The sequence below is a fragment of the Bombina bombina genome, chromosome 4, assembly GCF_027579735.1.
Source record: "Bombina bombina isolate aBomBom1 chromosome 4, aBomBom1.pri, whole genome shotgun sequence".
In the NCBI taxonomy this organism is placed as follows: Eukaryota; Metazoa; Chordata; class Amphibia; order Anura; family Bombinatoridae; genus Bombina; species Bombina bombina.
Window position 1 is genome coordinate 753,543,991 of NC_069502.1, and position 17,619 is coordinate 753,561,609.

The window sequence follows — 17,619 nt, forward strand, 5'->3', positions numbered from 1 at the left end:
CAGGGTTTATTATCAGATAATGGCCACTAGAATACAATGAGCAGGCAATAGCCAGCAGGGATCTGTGAGCAGGTAATGGCCAGCAAGAAAAAGTAGCAAGTTATGGCCAGTAGGACACTAAACAGAACAGGCAGAACCTAATCAGGCTGGGAAGGGCAAAGTACTGAAGCTTCTATTGGTAGCTAACAAAGACAAAGCCTCTAAGAAATGTATGCACTCAAGTAGTATAAGCTGTCTCCCAAAGCAACAGCTCAATACGCTATCAAACTATAAGGCTCAGAGATAAAGTCTCCTGGCAGCTCACTGTGCCTGCAAGATCTTCAAACAGCAGTTAGTATAGCATGGTGCATGTGTGTTCTGACAAGATTAAGCCATTAATTGTGGAATACTGAGGCAGCTTTTTTTTTTTTCTGTGTCTCCACAACTGTTACAGAAACCTTACATTCATGTCTAGCATCCAGTTGCCAGCCGCAATACTTGTAAATAGGGGTTAAGGAGGTTAATCGCGTTAAGCTAAATTTAGACATTGATCAAGCATTTAAAGGGACATAATACTCATATGCTAAATCACTTGAAACTGATGCAGTATAACTGTAAAAAGCTGACAGGAAAATATCACCTGAGCATCTCTATGTAAAAAAGGAAGATATTTTACCTCACAATCTCCTCAGCTCAGCAGAGTAAGTTCTGTGTAAAAAGTTATACTTCACCTGCTCCCAGCTGCAGGTAAAAAAAAAAAAAAAATGAAGAAATGAACAGCAGCCAATCAGCAGTGCTGAGGTCATGAACACTTACTGTGATCTCATGAGATTTGACTTAACTCTCATGAGATTTCATAGTAAGCTTCCTTTACCTGATTGGTGAAATAATATGAGAGTTCACGAGGCTCATCCCCTAAGCTGTCCCAGGACAGACACACTAAAATGCTGCTTAGATATCCTTTACAATGGGATGTGGCTATTGAGGAACTTTTGAGGTAAAATATCTTTCTTTTTTACATAGAGATGCTCAGGAGATATTTTCTAGTCAGCCTTTTACAGCTATGCTGCATCACTTTCAAGTGTTTAAACATTTGGGTACTATGGCCCTTTAACCCTGAGTTTCAAACATATACATTATGTCAGCCTCTTTTGGAAGGACATTCTAGTTTAAAAATAGAATGCTCTAATTCTAATTTACTTCTATTATCTAATTTGTTTAATTCTTTTGGTATAATTTGTTGAAGGAGCAGCAATGCTCTACTGGTTTCTAACTGAACACATGGGTGAGCCAATAACAATCGGTATATAGATGCAGCCACCAATCAGCAGCTGGAACCTAGGTTCTTTGCTGCTCCTGAGCTTACCTTGATAAACCTTTCAGCTAAGGATAACACGAGATGGAAGCAAATTAAATAATAGAAGTAAATTAAAAAGTTGTTTAAAATTGTATTCTCTATCTAAATCATGATAGAAAATTTTTGGGTTTCATGTTCCTTTAACTATGTAGTAGTATTAAAGGGAGAGTCTAGGCCAAAATAAACTTTCATTATTCAGATAGAGCATGTAATTTTAAACAATTTTCCAATTTACTTTTATCACCAATTTTGCTTTGTTCTCTTGGTATTCTTAGTTGAAAGCTTAACCTAGGAGGTTCATATACTCATTTCTTAGACCTTGAAGCCCACCTCTTTCAGAATGCATTTTAACAGTTTTTCACCACTAGAGGGTGTTAGTTCACGTATTTCATATAGATAACACTGTGCTCGTGCACGAGAAGTTATCTGGGAGCAGGCACTGATTGGCTAGACTGCAAGTCTGTCAAAAGAACTGAAAAAAGGGGCAGTTTGCAGAGGCTTAGATACAAGATAATCACAGAGGTTAAAAGTATATTAATATAACTGTGTTAGTTATGCAAAACTGGGAAATGGGTAATAAAGGGATTATCTATCTTTTAAAACAATAAAAATTCTGGTGTAGACTGTCCCTTTAAGTACTTATTTGTACCAGGGCCAACTCAAGATATTGTGCTGCCTGGCTCTGAGAATGAAATAACGCCCCCAGTAGTAACAATACTGATTAGCATATCAACCTATTAGTCTGGTTGCTGACCTTCCCAAGCCTGCCTACCTGCATACAACCAAAGCTTATGTACAACTATGCAATAAGTGGGAAGGAAGTTAGGTAAGGGATGCACTTGTCCCACCTTGATGCTGCTGGGAGCCTGTGACTTGCTCTACGGAAACATAGGACAGGAGTGGTCTGTGTCTCACACTAACTGACTCAGTCACTAAAGTGGTTGTCAAGTGCTGCCTGGGTCCGTTGTACCCGCATGGTCCCATGGTTGAGCTGGCCCTGGTTTGTACTCAATCTAATGCAGTTTCACTGCGACAGATTAGGATAACGTGACTGGAGGATATGCATGTATGCTCTTTTAATTGTCTCTCCGTCTGTATCCTTATCTGGAGAAAAATTACAGGGCTTAAAGGGACACTGTACCCAAAAATTTAATTTCGTGATTCAGATTGAGAATGAAATTTTATGCACATTTCGAATTTACTCCTATTATCAAATTTTCTTCATTCTCTTGGTATCTTTATTTGAAATGCAAGAATGTAAGTTTAGATGCCGGCCCATTTTTGGTGAGCAACCTGGGTTGTCCTTGCTGATTGGTGGATAAATTCATCCACCAATAAAAAAGTGCTGTCCAGAGTACTGAAACCCCAAAAAAGCTTAGATGCCTTCTTTTTCAAAAAATGATAGCAAGAGAATGAAGAAAAATTGATAATAGGAGTAAATTAGAAAGTTGCTTCAAATTGCATGCTCTTTCTGAATTACAAATGAACAAATTTGGATTCAGTATCCCTTTAAATACATTTTTCTAACATAATTTTTGTACACTATAGCATACCTAAATTAAATAAATCAATAAATTAGAAATGTTTGCAGAGCCCTGATATATATATGTGGTTTAGCTGATTAAGAATTACATTTGTTCTGGTTATTTTTAAATAATGACCAGAAGTTGAAAATGACAACAAAGTTTGATTTTGGGCAAAATATTGCCTGTTATAACATTAGCCTATTTTCTGACAAACAGGTGACTGGTGCCTTCCTCAGGCTTTAATGAATGAGGCTTGTGGCATTGAGAGACTGTATTAACGATTTCAGTGCAGCAAATGCCTGTTACTGATACACTAATTAGTGGTGCCTAGCAGATGGCAGTGTTGGCTTAAAACTACAACAGTATATTTACAGAGCTCAGTAGATCCGTAAGATGCACAAATGCAAAATGAATAAATAAACATTTCTCTTTCCTACAATATATATTTATATTCAGTCTATCACAAACATTTATGAGGAAGTCAGGTGAAGTATTTGATTAAATCAGAGTTTGTCAACCAGAAAAGTCACAGCCCTCAGCTCATGGTGCCACATACAGTTAGAACTGAGGGTGAAATGATCCCACAGGAATATGAAAGTCAAAATTAAAGGAACACAAAATGCAGCAGAATTGAATAGTTGCCAAATACACTATAAAAAGACAATAGCTCTTGCTTTGAATTTTAAATGAGCAATTGTGGCAAATTTCAAAATGATCCCAATTTTCCCTCCCCTGTATCATGTGACACAGACTGCATATATGTATAAAAGGTGCAGTTTTGCACATGCTCAGTAGGAGCTGAAGCCTCAGAAAGTATGCATATACAAAAGACTGTGCACATTTTCAAATCAACTACTACTGTCAAATTGGTTCTGATCCAGATCAGGAGGTATGTGAACACATTTGGTGAGCCAATGACAAAACAAATATGTGTGAAGGCACTAATCACCAGCTAATTCGTAGTAGTGCATTGTTGCTCCAGAGCCTCTTAAAGAGGCCAAAATAATTAAATTGAATTTAATTTTAACTTTTCTGTCCTTTTAAACACCTCTTGATTTTGTGTAGAAATCTGTCCTTTCCACACACTCCCTAGAAAGTCCAAAAAGCAAATTCTCTCTAGGGAGCGTGGGGCAAGCACAATTTAAACTCAAAAGCAAGATGTGCTTAATGTCCTTTCAAAGACACCTTATAATTACATATTTTTTCTGCAGTTTTCTAATAGGTTAACATACCTGCAGAGTCTGAACTTTATTAGAACAGATTAACACATTGTTTGGTGTAGTTGTACTTGCACTTTTCTTATTTGGTGGAGCCAATCTGGTGTTTAGTCTGGACATCACAGGGTTTGTCGGTATCATTGTGTTAACACAATTTCCATTGTTTGGCATCAGCAGAAAAGATAAAACAAAAAACTGCAAATTATAGACATATGTGGCAATGTTAGGCTTATGATACCTGCCATATGCTCTTTCAGTCTTCAGGCATGGAAAATATCATTATTTTTAGACTTAAATTACATGAAAAGGAGGACAAATAGAACCTGAAAATTGTTGTTTTACTATGGATAATGAGTGCTTACTGCATCTTTTTCATGCAGACATTTTTAACATCTTTAAATGCCTTTATTTTATGTACACTATATCATTTTTGGCTTTAACGTTCCTTTAAACTTTGTTTCTCTTCAAAACGTTTTTAGACGTAAATGCTATAACATTAAGCAACAAATTATTATATTACATCCACAGTCTAGGTAGAAGAATGTAAGATAAGTTCAAGGCTTCAGTATCCTGTTCTTTATGTTGTGCAGGGAGTAGCCTTTGAGTCTACAGCTACTTATCTGATCAGCATTACAACAGCATGAAAAGACCTTTACCCTTCCCGCTACCCAAACCTTTCAGCTCACCTGTAACCTTAGCAGCATGTATTATTGATATGAGGACATTGCTAAGGTTACCAGCTACAATGTAAACCATCCTATTCCTGTTGTTGTTGTTGAAGTCACTTGGGGAATATTTATACAGCTATGTAATCTTAGACCTTTTTAGACCACACAAGTCAGAGGGCCGAGGTCCTCTTGTGCCTGTCAGCACTTAACCTATACAGCAGACAATCCCTGTAGCGATGTACGGTGAGCTATAATGTACCGATTAGCACGTTGTTTCTAGCCCTGCACTTATTAAGTGTATCTCTTGTTCCACTCCTGCAAAGATTACTATAGATGTCTAAGTAGGGAGTTAATATCCTGGTTTTTATGACAGTACAATAATAAATGTCCTGATTTTTTTACAGGATTTTATTATTGCACAGAGGAGCATGGGTTACTATGTATCTAACCTGCACAAATAAATTAACAATTTGTCTTGAGCAAGACACAGACAGTTATTGATGGCTACATGCCTATGCCAGTTCGCTGACTATATCCTGTTCACTGGCTGTATCTTTTGCGATAACAAAATGCTCTAACAAATTAGAGTAGGGCTTGACAAGCCCATGCATCATGGTGCCTTAGAAATTGGGTCTGGTACATGGCTTTTTGAGGCCTAAAACCCCTGCCATATTACTGAACTCTGTAATTTAGCTTCTCAAGGCCATGTCTGGGAACTATAACTCTCAGCATGCTGTGCACTTAGAGTACAACATAGTGGCCCCCATGCTATGTTAGCATTGATTGCTGTACCATAGTTATGCAAGTATTTTCACTGCTTCCAAATTCCCCACAGGGCACAAGGTATGGTCTTTCTTTTTTACTTACACTAGTATATAGTACTGTGATTTTAGTGTAAACATTTCTGTCTCCTATACTTTTTGGGCTGGCTCCTATATTGTTAATTAGATAATGTTCATCACTACACTAATATGAATCTTGGATTAGCACAGAAACAAAATGCAGATTACATACTCCTACAATGTATGGACAGTTTTGGAACTTTATAAATATGTAACACGTTTAAGCTTGAAAACAGTTTAAAGGGACAGGAGAACCCAACATTTTCTTTCATGATTTGCATAGAACATACCATTTTAAACAACTTTCCAGTTTACGTTTATAATCAGATTTGCTTTAGTTCATTCTCTTGTTGAAGGAACAGCATTGCACTAGTGAGCTAGATGAACACATCGAGTTAGCCAATCACAAGAGACAAATATGTGCAAGCACAAATCACCAGCTAGCTCCCATTAGTGTAGCATATATGCATATTCTTTTTCAACAATTGATACAAAGATAAAGAAGCACATTTGAAAATAGAAGTGAATTAAAAAGTGTCTTAAAATCACATGATCTATGTGAATCATGCAAGTTTAATTTTGAGTTTCCTATCCCTTTAATAAAAAAAACAACATTAGAGAATAATGCATGTTCTATTTACATTTATATTCCTCCCAACACCAATCAGCTGTAAACCACAATATCTGGACTTTTGAATCAAGCAAGTTGCTAGAAAATGTGCCCTATACCCTGCTGCATTTCATTGTGTTGACAGAAACTGATAAGAACAGATTGCCTCCTTTTACAATTAGAAATTATTAAACTTTATGCAAGAATTGTGAATGCTTTGGAACACAGTTCTTCCTCTCTAACACTCAAATGGTTTTCATCAAGGCAAAACTATTCACTTCCCACAGATCTTTCTTAATTAAATCAGATCAATGCTGACTTCTGTCTTTCTACCTACCAGCAAGGCACAGATCTGAGTTTTTCTACAGCATCTCTCCCCTCCTTTTTAGGATTGATTACAGACCATTGAGCAAGAGGAAAACATACCAGGCTGTTCAGGCAACTGCATTTTTACACAGATCACTGAATGATCTCTTCTCTCATCCATTTTACCAGTGATGCTGTATGCATCTTTCACTATCATTTAAGTAACTGCTGAAAGATTACAATCCACACAAATAGCATGCAATCCTAGTTTAATGATATAGATATGGCAGCAGGATTATACAAACATATTAACTCTTGGGTGGTTTAAATGTTATTAAAAAAATTTCAATTTTCTGGTTAGATTCATAATCAGTTTAATCACCTTTAACTTAAAGGGACAGTCAACTCAATTTGTTTTATTGTTTAAAAAGATAGATAATCCCTTTATTACCCATTCATCAGTTTTGCACAGAAAACACAGTTATATTAATATACTTTTTACCTCTGTGATTACCTTGTATCTAAGCCTCTTCTGACGCCCCCCTGATCACATGACTTTAAATTTATTATCTATTGACTTGCATTTAAGCCAATTAGTGCTGTGTTGTTAGAACCCACAGACAAGAGCATAATGTTATCTATATAGCTCAAATTAACTAGCAGTCCCCTATTGTGAAAAGCTAAAAAAGCATGTGATCATGGGGCTGTGTTTAGTAGCTTAGAAACAGACAGAAATTTAGAGGTTTAAAGGTTATAAAGTATATTGATATAACAATGTTGGTTGTGCAACATTGTTAAACAATAACAATTTTTGTGTTGACTGTCCCTTTAAAGAGACATATTATTAACACACATATTTAACACATTAAAAAGCATGTAAAAAGAGGCTGTCTGTAGTGGATTAGAAACAGGCAGACATACTGTATAGAGGTTTAAATGTTATAAATTATATTATTAAAATAACAATGTTGGTTGTTCAAATCTGGGGAATGGGTAGTAAAGGCGTTATCTAACATTTTAAACAATAACAATTCTGGTGTTGACTGTCCCTTTAAAAGCATTGCCTCAAAACCAGTTTGGGCAACTGGCCATATTCATTGTAGGCCTTTTATAGAAGGCCCTAGAAGTGAGAAAATCTGAGTGTACTTAGAGGTACTGTAGCTTTCATTGATTTATTATGATTTATTACTGCACTTTTCCTTGCATATAGCTATGTGTTTAATCCCCTGCACAAGTCCAGAGAAGCAATGCACTACTAGAGCCAATGACAAGAGGCATATGTTTGTAGCCAGCAATCACCAGCTAGCTCCCTATAGTGTAATTGCTGCTCATAGGCATGTTTTTCAACAAAGAATATCAATAAACCAAAGTAAATGTTATAACAGAAGTAAACTGAAACATTTGTAAAACATTCTCTATCTGAACCATGAAAATTTTAATTTTGACTTTTTGTCCCTTTAATTATGAAGCCATATTAATTTATTTGAATAAAGATAAAAGACTTAGGGCCGATTCTATATAATTTGCAGGTCTAGATGTGCTTTTCCACCCAACACTGGCAGGGGCAGCGCTTATGGAATCCTAAAAAAAACGGGCTGTTCCTAAAAAAAAAATGGACTGTTCCTGCCAGTGGAGATAACTCCCATAGCTCTGCTAGGTAAAAGTTTGCAATTGAGGGAGAATTACTGTACAGAGGTTGAAACCAACATGCTTTTAAAACTTTAATATTACGCTTAATACAAATTAAATTATGCTGTTTTAATGCACGGTATCTGAAATTCGTTGTAATTTTTGTATGCAAAGGGTTTCCTTTTAAATTAGTGTTTTTAGTAGTTTGCTGAAAACTCGTCAGCTTTTGACTGGCGAGAAAAAAACTGAGAAATGTATTGCGAAAATGTTTATAGAATTATGCTGGGATTTGAGACAAAATTTCATAAATGCCCATGGTCAGCCCGTGTTCAGTCTATTTTACAAAAACCAACAATAATAATGATTTTTATTTTGTACTTATAACTACATTTTTTTAAAGGGACATTAAACACTTTGAGATGGTAATATAAAATGATAAATTGTATATAATAAAACAACTCTGCAATATACTTTCATTATTTATTTTGTCCTCTTTGCCTGTAATTCCATTCGGAAATTGAGAGCTTTTCAGTACCTGTTAGAAATGGAAGTGCAGAACACTGTTAAATCCAGTACAACCATTGGCTGCACACTCTAGTGACCTATTTATAACTGACCCTAATTGGCCACAGCAGAGAAGGTAACACAAGTTACAACATGGCAGCTCCCATTGTTTTACAGACACTAAAACTTTACACTTATTTTGTCACTTTTTAAACAACTAATGAAACTTTAAAAATACATCTACATGTTAGTCATGGACTAATCTTTTCTTTGAATGCATCATTCTATCTAGCATTTATTTAGTGTTTAATGTCCCTTTAATGTTGTTTGCTATTTTGCTAAAATGCAATTTTTGGAGAACAATTTTGTTTTGATGCACCTCAATAAAAAAAATTCTGCGTATTTCTGTATGAATGGTTCAATTATTCCTTTTGTATGATTTTTACATTTCAAATTGAATTGTGTACTTTTGTAATGTACGCATCTTCTTCCCATATAAAAATGCAGTATACCCCCCTTAGAAAGACACCCTGTTTTCAGGGCTTTATAGAATTCCACCAGGGAAATAGTAGGGTTGGTGAGCATTCTTATATAACCTTACCAGCCCAGTTAACGTTTTAGAATCGACCCCTAAGAGATGGAATGTAAACCTAACACACAGAACACAAGAATAGAAATCAGTTATTATGACTAAAATGTATTTGTATAGCGCTAACAGATTCCACAGCGCTAATCATTTATCTGGTTTTACTAGTTTTTTTTCTGTATACTGTAGTTTCTTAGTGTTACTTCCTAAAGTCATTATAATAAAAAAGCAAACATATAAGTCCCATCTGAAATGCACCGCAGTCCATTTCAAATAAAATTAGAAGCCGTTTTTGCACGTATTTGCAAAAACGCTTACCATATGCATGTTTCTTTTCCAGCTAAGTGCTGGAGGCATTATGTATCGCTCACATTATATGGTAAGTTTATTTATAATAGTGTGGCTTGGCTTAGTATAGTTTTATGTTGTAACATTGCTCTTTATCTGTGTAATATTTCTAGACAGTGGGGAGTTGGAAGAGACTTCCCCCGAAGCTCCTAACCTGTCCTGTGAAGCATGAAAGCATATTTATCTCTCAAATAGAAAATCTGACTTTATCCCTACATACCAGACAGCTTTTCTTAATTCACCACAAAATAAATCTGCTCAGACGCTTCCCACTGCCTAATAGGCACACCAGTAAATTAGTTTTGTTAACACAACATCATTTTAAAGATGGGCCTTAAAAGGACATGAATCCCAAATTGTTTTCTTTCATGATTCATGTAGAATTCGAAAAAATGTTTACTTCTATTATCAAATTTACTTCATGCTCGTGGTATCCTTTGTTGCAAGAGCAACAATGCACTAATGGGAGCTAGCTGAGCACATAGGGTGAACCAATGGCAATTTTTTGACTATACTGTCTTTTAACCCCTTCGTGCTGGAATCAAAGTGTTAAGATTGGAAAGAAGTTCCAATGTAAACACTTGCGGTAAAAATGCAATCACACGATTTCAAGGCCAGTATCAGATCATGGGGGCCTGTATACAAAGCTACACCCCCCCCCCCAGCCTATTCTTGATTGCTTCAAAGGGGGAGGCTGCAGGACGCCATATAACGGCGCTAAAGCCCAGCACTGTTGGGACAGCATGGAAAGTCCTAACGGCATGAAGGGGTTAACCTAGATAAAATATAAGAATAACAACAACAACAATAATAATAATAATAACTATAAGCCATTATATGTATAAATGCATTCAACCCAGGATGGGTGTTTGATACAGTTCTAATGTTTGTTGAGATTGTTTTCCCACATACTCCATATTAAAAAAGGGACATTAAACTTCAAAAAAATATATATATCATGTGAATGATTGCCACATTTTGTGAGTCTTTCTTGCCGTCCCACCCAAGGCTCATTCAGACAAGACAAATGTCACAGTTTTCTACAGCTCCAACAAGGACATACCCCAACGTCACCCAGTTCCAGGCACGTCATGTCCATTTTAAGTGCTTTGCCTATTTGTTCCATAAAGCCTCGGAAAAATGTTGGGAAGTTTGGTACTGGTCTGTGGTATAGAAACCTACTGGTTTATAAGAACAACTTACAATGGCTGTGTTGATGGATACAAGCATACAAACTAAGTATTTTGTTCTCATGGTACAGAAACATCCATTTTTGAAAAGACAAAAATGCTATAATACATTTTCATCCGCCCTTTTTTTCAGATTCTTTGAATTAATTGCATAGGCAGTAAATTATGAGTGCACATTAACAGCGCTATGGAATTTTGTGGCGCTATACAAATATATGATAGTAGTAATACCATAGATCCTAGGTCCACCTATATCACCGTAATCATGTGTAATCATATTGTGGTGGGATTGCAACCATACTTTGTACTGCAATGTAGAAAAAGTATATTTTATTGCTTAAGAAAAATGTATAAAATGATTTATCTACAAAAACTTCTTAGACTTTAGCTACAAACTAAAGCAAACTATCTGTTTTTCTTCTTTTGATACAGTAAATGAGCATGTAATATGCTTTATTTACTGTTATAGATTTGAGTACAAGTGATCATCTTTATAAGTTCTTGGTTGAGCATTGCTATAATTGACAAACTTATCTATTCAATAGGCAAATGGAGAGTTGCATGGTTAAAAAGGGAGACATTTTCAGATGAATAATAGCTTTTTCTGTGGATAATTACCACCCCAGGAAGATGCTATTTTTGCCCATCAAATTACTTTTACATAGAGGAACTTTCTTTCAGTATATCAGTCTAGTCCTACACAAAAAAACACAGTCTAGGCCCGAAATACCAGGAAATCTCTCTTTGAATGAGAGACATGGCAACCATAGATATACTGTACGTTTCAGTCTACATTGGGTATCATCAGTGAGATGCAGCCATATCACTAAGCATATTGGGCAAAGCTACTTTGCATACACAAAAAGAAGAGCTCAAACCAATGGACAATAGTGTTATAACTTGTTCTATAGATAGTTACCACAGCTGGGCAGCCTCTTTTTGGCCAGGTATGTGCCTTTCAGAGAGGAAATTTTCTGTAGTAGATCAGTCTGGTCTTGATTGCTTCTGTCCATGTCACAGCCCTTTTCCAGGTTTTATATTGAACTTGTTTTTCAGTTATAGGAGTTGGCTCCTTTTCTTGTTGCACATGACAAGTCACAGTGATTTTTTAAGCAACACCTGCTGAGTATTATGGTTCTTATACAGTAAAAATAAAATGCCTGGATTTAATCTATGGATAGGATCAAATTAAAGGGACAGTCTACAATAAAATTGTTATTCTTTTAAAAGATAGATAATCCCTTTATTACCCATTCCCCAGTTTTAAATTACCAACACAGTAATATAAATGTACTTTTTACCTCTGTAATTACCTTGTATTTAAACATCTTCTGACAGCCCTCTGATTATATGACTTTATTATCTATTGACTTGCATTTTAGCCAATTAGTGCTGTGTTGTGCTGACTCCTTAATAACTCCACGGGCGTGAGCACAATGTTATCTATATGGCCCACATGAACTAGCAGTCTCCTGTTGTGAAAAGCAAATTAAAAAAAGCATGTGATAAGAAGCTGTCTTTAGTGGTTTAGAAACAGGCAGAACTTTAGAGGTTTAATGTTATTAAGTATATTAATATAACAATGTTGGTTGTGCAAAGCTGGGTAACGGGTAGTAAAGGCGTTGTGGTATATTTATTAAAGTGCGGAGGAACATGATACACATTAATAAATGCCGACAGCATAAATGCCAAAATCATTTCAGATGATTTAAAATTTGGTACACAATGCAGCAGTGCAGCCAGTAAGGCCAGTCAAATACTTGGTTGCATTGGAAGAGGTTTTAATAGCAGAAATAGCAAGGTTCTTATGCCACTTTACAGATAATTAGTTAGACCAAATCTGGAATACTGTGTACAGTTCTGGAGATCATATCTTCAGAAAGATATAAATAAACTAGAAGCTTTCCAAAGGAGGGCTACTAAAATGGTACATGGTCTAAAATATAAAACGTACAAAGAAAGACTCTATGATCTAAATATGTATAGTTTAGAGGATAGAAGGGAAAGAGGTGACATGATAGAAACCTTCAAATATATGAAGGGACTTAATAAAATAGAAGCTGAAAGCATTTTTCACAAAACAATAAATGCCAAAACAAGGGGTCACAATCTAAAGTTAGAGGGTAGCAGAGTCAGGGGAAATTTGAGGAAGCATTTTTTTTACAGAAAGGGTGGTGGATTCATGGAATAAACTTCCATTTGAGGTGGTAAACACAAAGGGGCATATTTATCAAGCTCCTAATGGAGCTTGATGCCCCGTGTTTCTGGCGAGCCTGCAGACTCGCCAGAAACAGCAGTTATGAAGCAGCGGTCACAAAGACTGCTGCTCCATATCCTGTCCGCCTGCTCTGAGCAGGCGGACAGACATCGCCGGAAATCAACCCTATCGAGTACGATTGGTTAAATTGACACCCCCTGAGTCTGCAGGGGGCGGTGTTGCACCAGCAGCTCTTGTGAGCTGCTGGTGCAATGCTGATTACTGCGAGCGTATCGGATCAGGTCCGCCAGACTTTCATAAATAGGCGCCACTGACTGTAAAGGAATTCAAAAATGCCTGGGACATGCATAAGGCTATCCTAAGTAACGTAATATGGGTAGACTTGATGGGCCTTTTGGTTCTTATCTACCGTCAAATTCTATGTTTCTATGTTTCTTACGCTGTCTGCATTTATCATTGCACCAGAAGTTCTTGTGAACTGCTGGTGCAATGCCGCCCCCTGCAGCAGGGGGTGTCAATCAACCCGATCCTATTCGATCGGGTTGATTTCTGTCCGCGGCCTCAGAGCAAGTGGACAAGTTATGGAGCCGCAGTCTTTAGACCGCTGCTTCATAACTTCTGTTTACAGGCTTGCCGGAAAAAAGGGGCATCAAGCTCCATACAGAGCTTGATAAATTGGCCCCATTAGCTATCTTTTTAAACATTAACAATTTTAGTGTTGACTGTCCCTTTAATATTGCTTTGCTCTTTTAGCCACCACCTTAATTGCCCTTTTACTGATAAACAAACTACAGTTCTCTGTACTTTTATTAAAAAAGGGCTTATAGATATGCTGTACTGCCTGAAACAGAGACTGTATTCACTATATTATGAATAGTCTTCCACGGCTGGTCCCATTAATTTAAGATGTTGCACATGGAAAGTAATTTCACAGCATATTGAATAAGGGACATTGATGGAAAGGTACTGCAAGATTAGCACAAACCATATAGGAAGGATATGGCAAGTGCACGGTGGTTTAGTAATGATTAATGTTTAACAGAAAACCGTTTCAGGAGATATTTTGTAAGTCTGGTAGCTATAGTTTGTGATTGCTTCATGTACATGGAGTGGATCTCACTGTCTTTAATATGAACTGACCAGACTTGTTAACCTTTAAAGAGAGACTAATGAAAAATACATAATACAGGGCTGCTGTTCTGTAAAGGAAATGTACTGTGTCTCTGTAGCATGCATTTTTCATGTATCTTTTCTGACAAGGAAAATATAAGCACTTTATTGAAAACAAACAAACAAGGTTTATAGGAAAATGTGCATTTAAACGGTCAGTTTAATGCAAACATGACATGCTGTGTTCAAGCTATGTTTGCCTATGTGTTTAACCTGTTTGTGGGGTTAAATTCCCGCCTTGAAACTCTCAAGGAGAAAACAGCTACTTCTAATTGGCTAAGTCCTGCATGGTTTGAGCAGCAGTTTTTATTAGGGTCTCGCTTTAAAGTGAAGGTCAATTTTGATCAATGAGTGCCCGGTTTTCAAAAATATTTTTAAATATAGGTACCCTATTATCACAAAGCCATTGGGAATATTTTGAGCGCTGTGAGGTATCTTTTAAAAATATTTTTAAAAACAGGGGCACTTTCATTGATGAAAATTTACATTGCACTGGATTTGAAGAAATACTTACCTTTTACTTCTGCAAAACCGGATCGCCGATCTCAGCCTCAGTTCCTCTGTACTGACATCAGAAATGACAAAACCGGCTTCCTCCAATCATGGCTTGCACCCCAGAGCGTCCAGCTCGTGATGCCCAGCTGTGATTGGAGGAAGCCAGTTTCGTCATTGCTGTGGTCTACAGCAGGAAGAAGGAGGAGGGGGATCGTCGATCCGGCATTGCAGGAGTAAAAGGTAAGTATTTCTTCAAATCCAGTGCAATGTTAATTTTCATCAATGAAAGTGCCCCTGTTTTTAAAAGTATTTTTAAAAACCGGACACTCATTGATGAAAATTGACCTTCACTTTAAAAGTTGTTTTCTTTAATAAAACATTTCCTATAATATCTACATTAGTGTTTGGTCTACAAGAGACACTTTTTATATTTTTTCAAAGTATAATGCACTTATGGTAAATCATGGTGTTTGTTGTTGAAATTTATGTCAGTGGCTGTTACTTTGAGATACGTCTGCATATCAACTATAAACCTAATGTTGTAAACAAAAAAAGGCATAATTCTGTGAGATATTGTATTTGTGTAAACAACAAATTGTTTTTTTTCTAAATTGCTTTCTAAATGTTATTTTTTCTTGCAGGATCCAACACTTACCTCTGGGATTCATGATAAGCTGCAAGTACCAAATACCATTCGGAAGGCGTGGAATGAGAGAGATAACCGATGTGACATATGTGCCACACACCTAAATCAGCTTAAGCAGGAAGCCATCCAGATGGTGACATCCCTTGAACAGTCTGCCAACGTTGAGCATTATGAAGCTGCCTCACCTGGTTCTCCCCCAGGGCATTCCAACATTGCAGCCATGGTGGGTCCACGGCATATGGGAGGCCTTCAACCAAGAGACTGGGTCTATATGCCAAACCCCTACACAGCATCCAGTTTTCCTGGTTTTGTGACCAACAAACATGTAGGCAAACCCAACAGCTTGGGTCTAGCCAATGGCCAAGATAAGAAAAATGGCTCCCCCTCACACCAAGCCAAAATCAGTGTTCAGGTGGCCACGAGCCCCAACAATGGCAACATTTTAAACTCTGTTGCTATTCAAGCCCATCAATACCTTGATGGTAGCTGGTCCTTGTCAAGAACTAATGGGGTCACCCTCTACCCTTATCAGGTAAGTTGTCAGTTGTGTAATATTCACCACAATTATGCATCATTCATTGTGTAAGACTGTTAACCTGACATGTTTCCATGGCCTTGATAGTTTAATGAATATATCAAGAGCAGTTATTATATAAATATGAAATACTAGAAGCAGGCTTATTACTGGAATTCACTGGAAATATAATACACTCTTAAATTGTTCATTATATACTTTATCACCATTAATATGTCTTTAATGTAATATTTTTATGCAGACTTGGGTTTAAGCTTAATGGACCATAATCCTTTCAAATTTAAGACATCCCAGTCCTAAAGCCCCAACAATAATTCTGCGTATCCCAAACTTTTTAAAGGTATGCGTAGCACAAACTCTTCTATACCTTCAATGGGGACAAGTCAACAACAGTATTAAAAGAACAGAAAACTGGTTTTTTTCCCCAGCAGCTTTTCACTGGATTTTCAGACTTTTAAAATTTATCAACCGTGACCTCTTAAAAAACAATTTTGTCCTGTTTTGAATGCCACATAATTTCTACTGCAGATAAGTATATGTCCAGTATACCTGTTCCTGATTGGTTTACCAGTTGTATCTTTATCTGTAGTGGCATATGAGCACAGCTTGAAAGGACCACTAATTACTGTAGATTTGCATAATCAACAAATGAATGATAAAAAGACAATGCAATTTAATGACAATATATTTTAGTTAACTAGTTCAAGATAGTAACAAAAGCATATAATTCTCAAGATAAGCACCATACTAAGCTAAAGTGAAGCAATGCACTTAGTCTGAACTTCAAATGAGTAGTAGATTTTTTTTCTGACAATTTTTTTAGTAATGTCTATTTCCACTCCCCTTGTATCATGTGACAGCCATCATCCAATCACAAATGTATATTCGTATGTTCTGTGAATTCTTGCACATGCTCAGGAGACAGACTCAAAACGTGTAAATATATAAAGACTGTGCACATTTTGTTAATGGAAGTAAATTAAAAGTTGTTTTAAATTTCATTCTTTGTCTGAATCATGAAAGTTTAATTTTGACTTGAGTGTCCCTTTAACTAGGTATTAATTCCTTTGATGGAGTAATAATGACAAGAGACATATATGTGCAGCAACCAATCAGCAGCTAATATCAAGTAGTGCATTGCTCCTACTGTAGGGATGATTTTCAATAAAGGACTCCAAGAGACTGAAGCACATTAGATAATAGAAGTAAATTGAAAAGCTGTGTAAAACTGCATACTCTATCTGAATTAAATTCAAATATAAAATTTGGGATTTTATGTACATTTAATTTATAATTGCAATTTAAAAAAATGTGAATAGTAAAACTTATTTAAAATGATATTAATTTATTAATGGCACGTCATAAATTGTTATTAATATTTATGTTTAACAGTTGCTGGTCTTTCTATGGGGCTTGCATTTCTAATAGTGCTGTCCCGCCTCCAGCAGCAAGACTGTGCTATTTCCGGTGGCCTGCTTGAGAAAGGGAGGTAGGGTTGCCTTAAGGGAGGACACTTATGGAAAATACATATGTCAGGGTTCTTATAATGCAACATTATTCAAACATTTCTTTAAACATCCCCTGACATATGTATTTTTCATAAGTGCCCTCCCTTAAAGCGGCAATATAGCAACCCTAGAGGGATACTACAATAGTGCGGTCCCGCCGCTGGTGGTGGGACCCGCACTATTATAGCCACACACAAAAAAAAACTTAACGGACAGTGTACGTTGTGGTTGTTAAGGGGTTAAACACTGCACTTTTTTCCTGCATTTTCTTGAAATGCATATTTG

At 36.5% G+C, this 17,619-nt stretch overlaps 1 protein-coding gene across 1 annotated transcript in view; it reads left to right on the forward strand.

Annotated features, from left to right (window-relative positions):
- The window catches only part of KIF26B (kinesin family member 26B), a 559,622-nt gene that overhangs the window by 183,767 nt on the left and 358,236 nt on the right, over window positions 1–17,619 (forward strand). Inside the window, exon 3 of the mRNA XM_053711042.1 lies at window positions 15,287–15,823. Coding sequence (XP_053567017.1) covers window positions 15,287–15,823 — 537 coding nt within the window. The remainder of the gene's footprint in view (window positions 1–15,286; window positions 15,824–17,619) is intronic.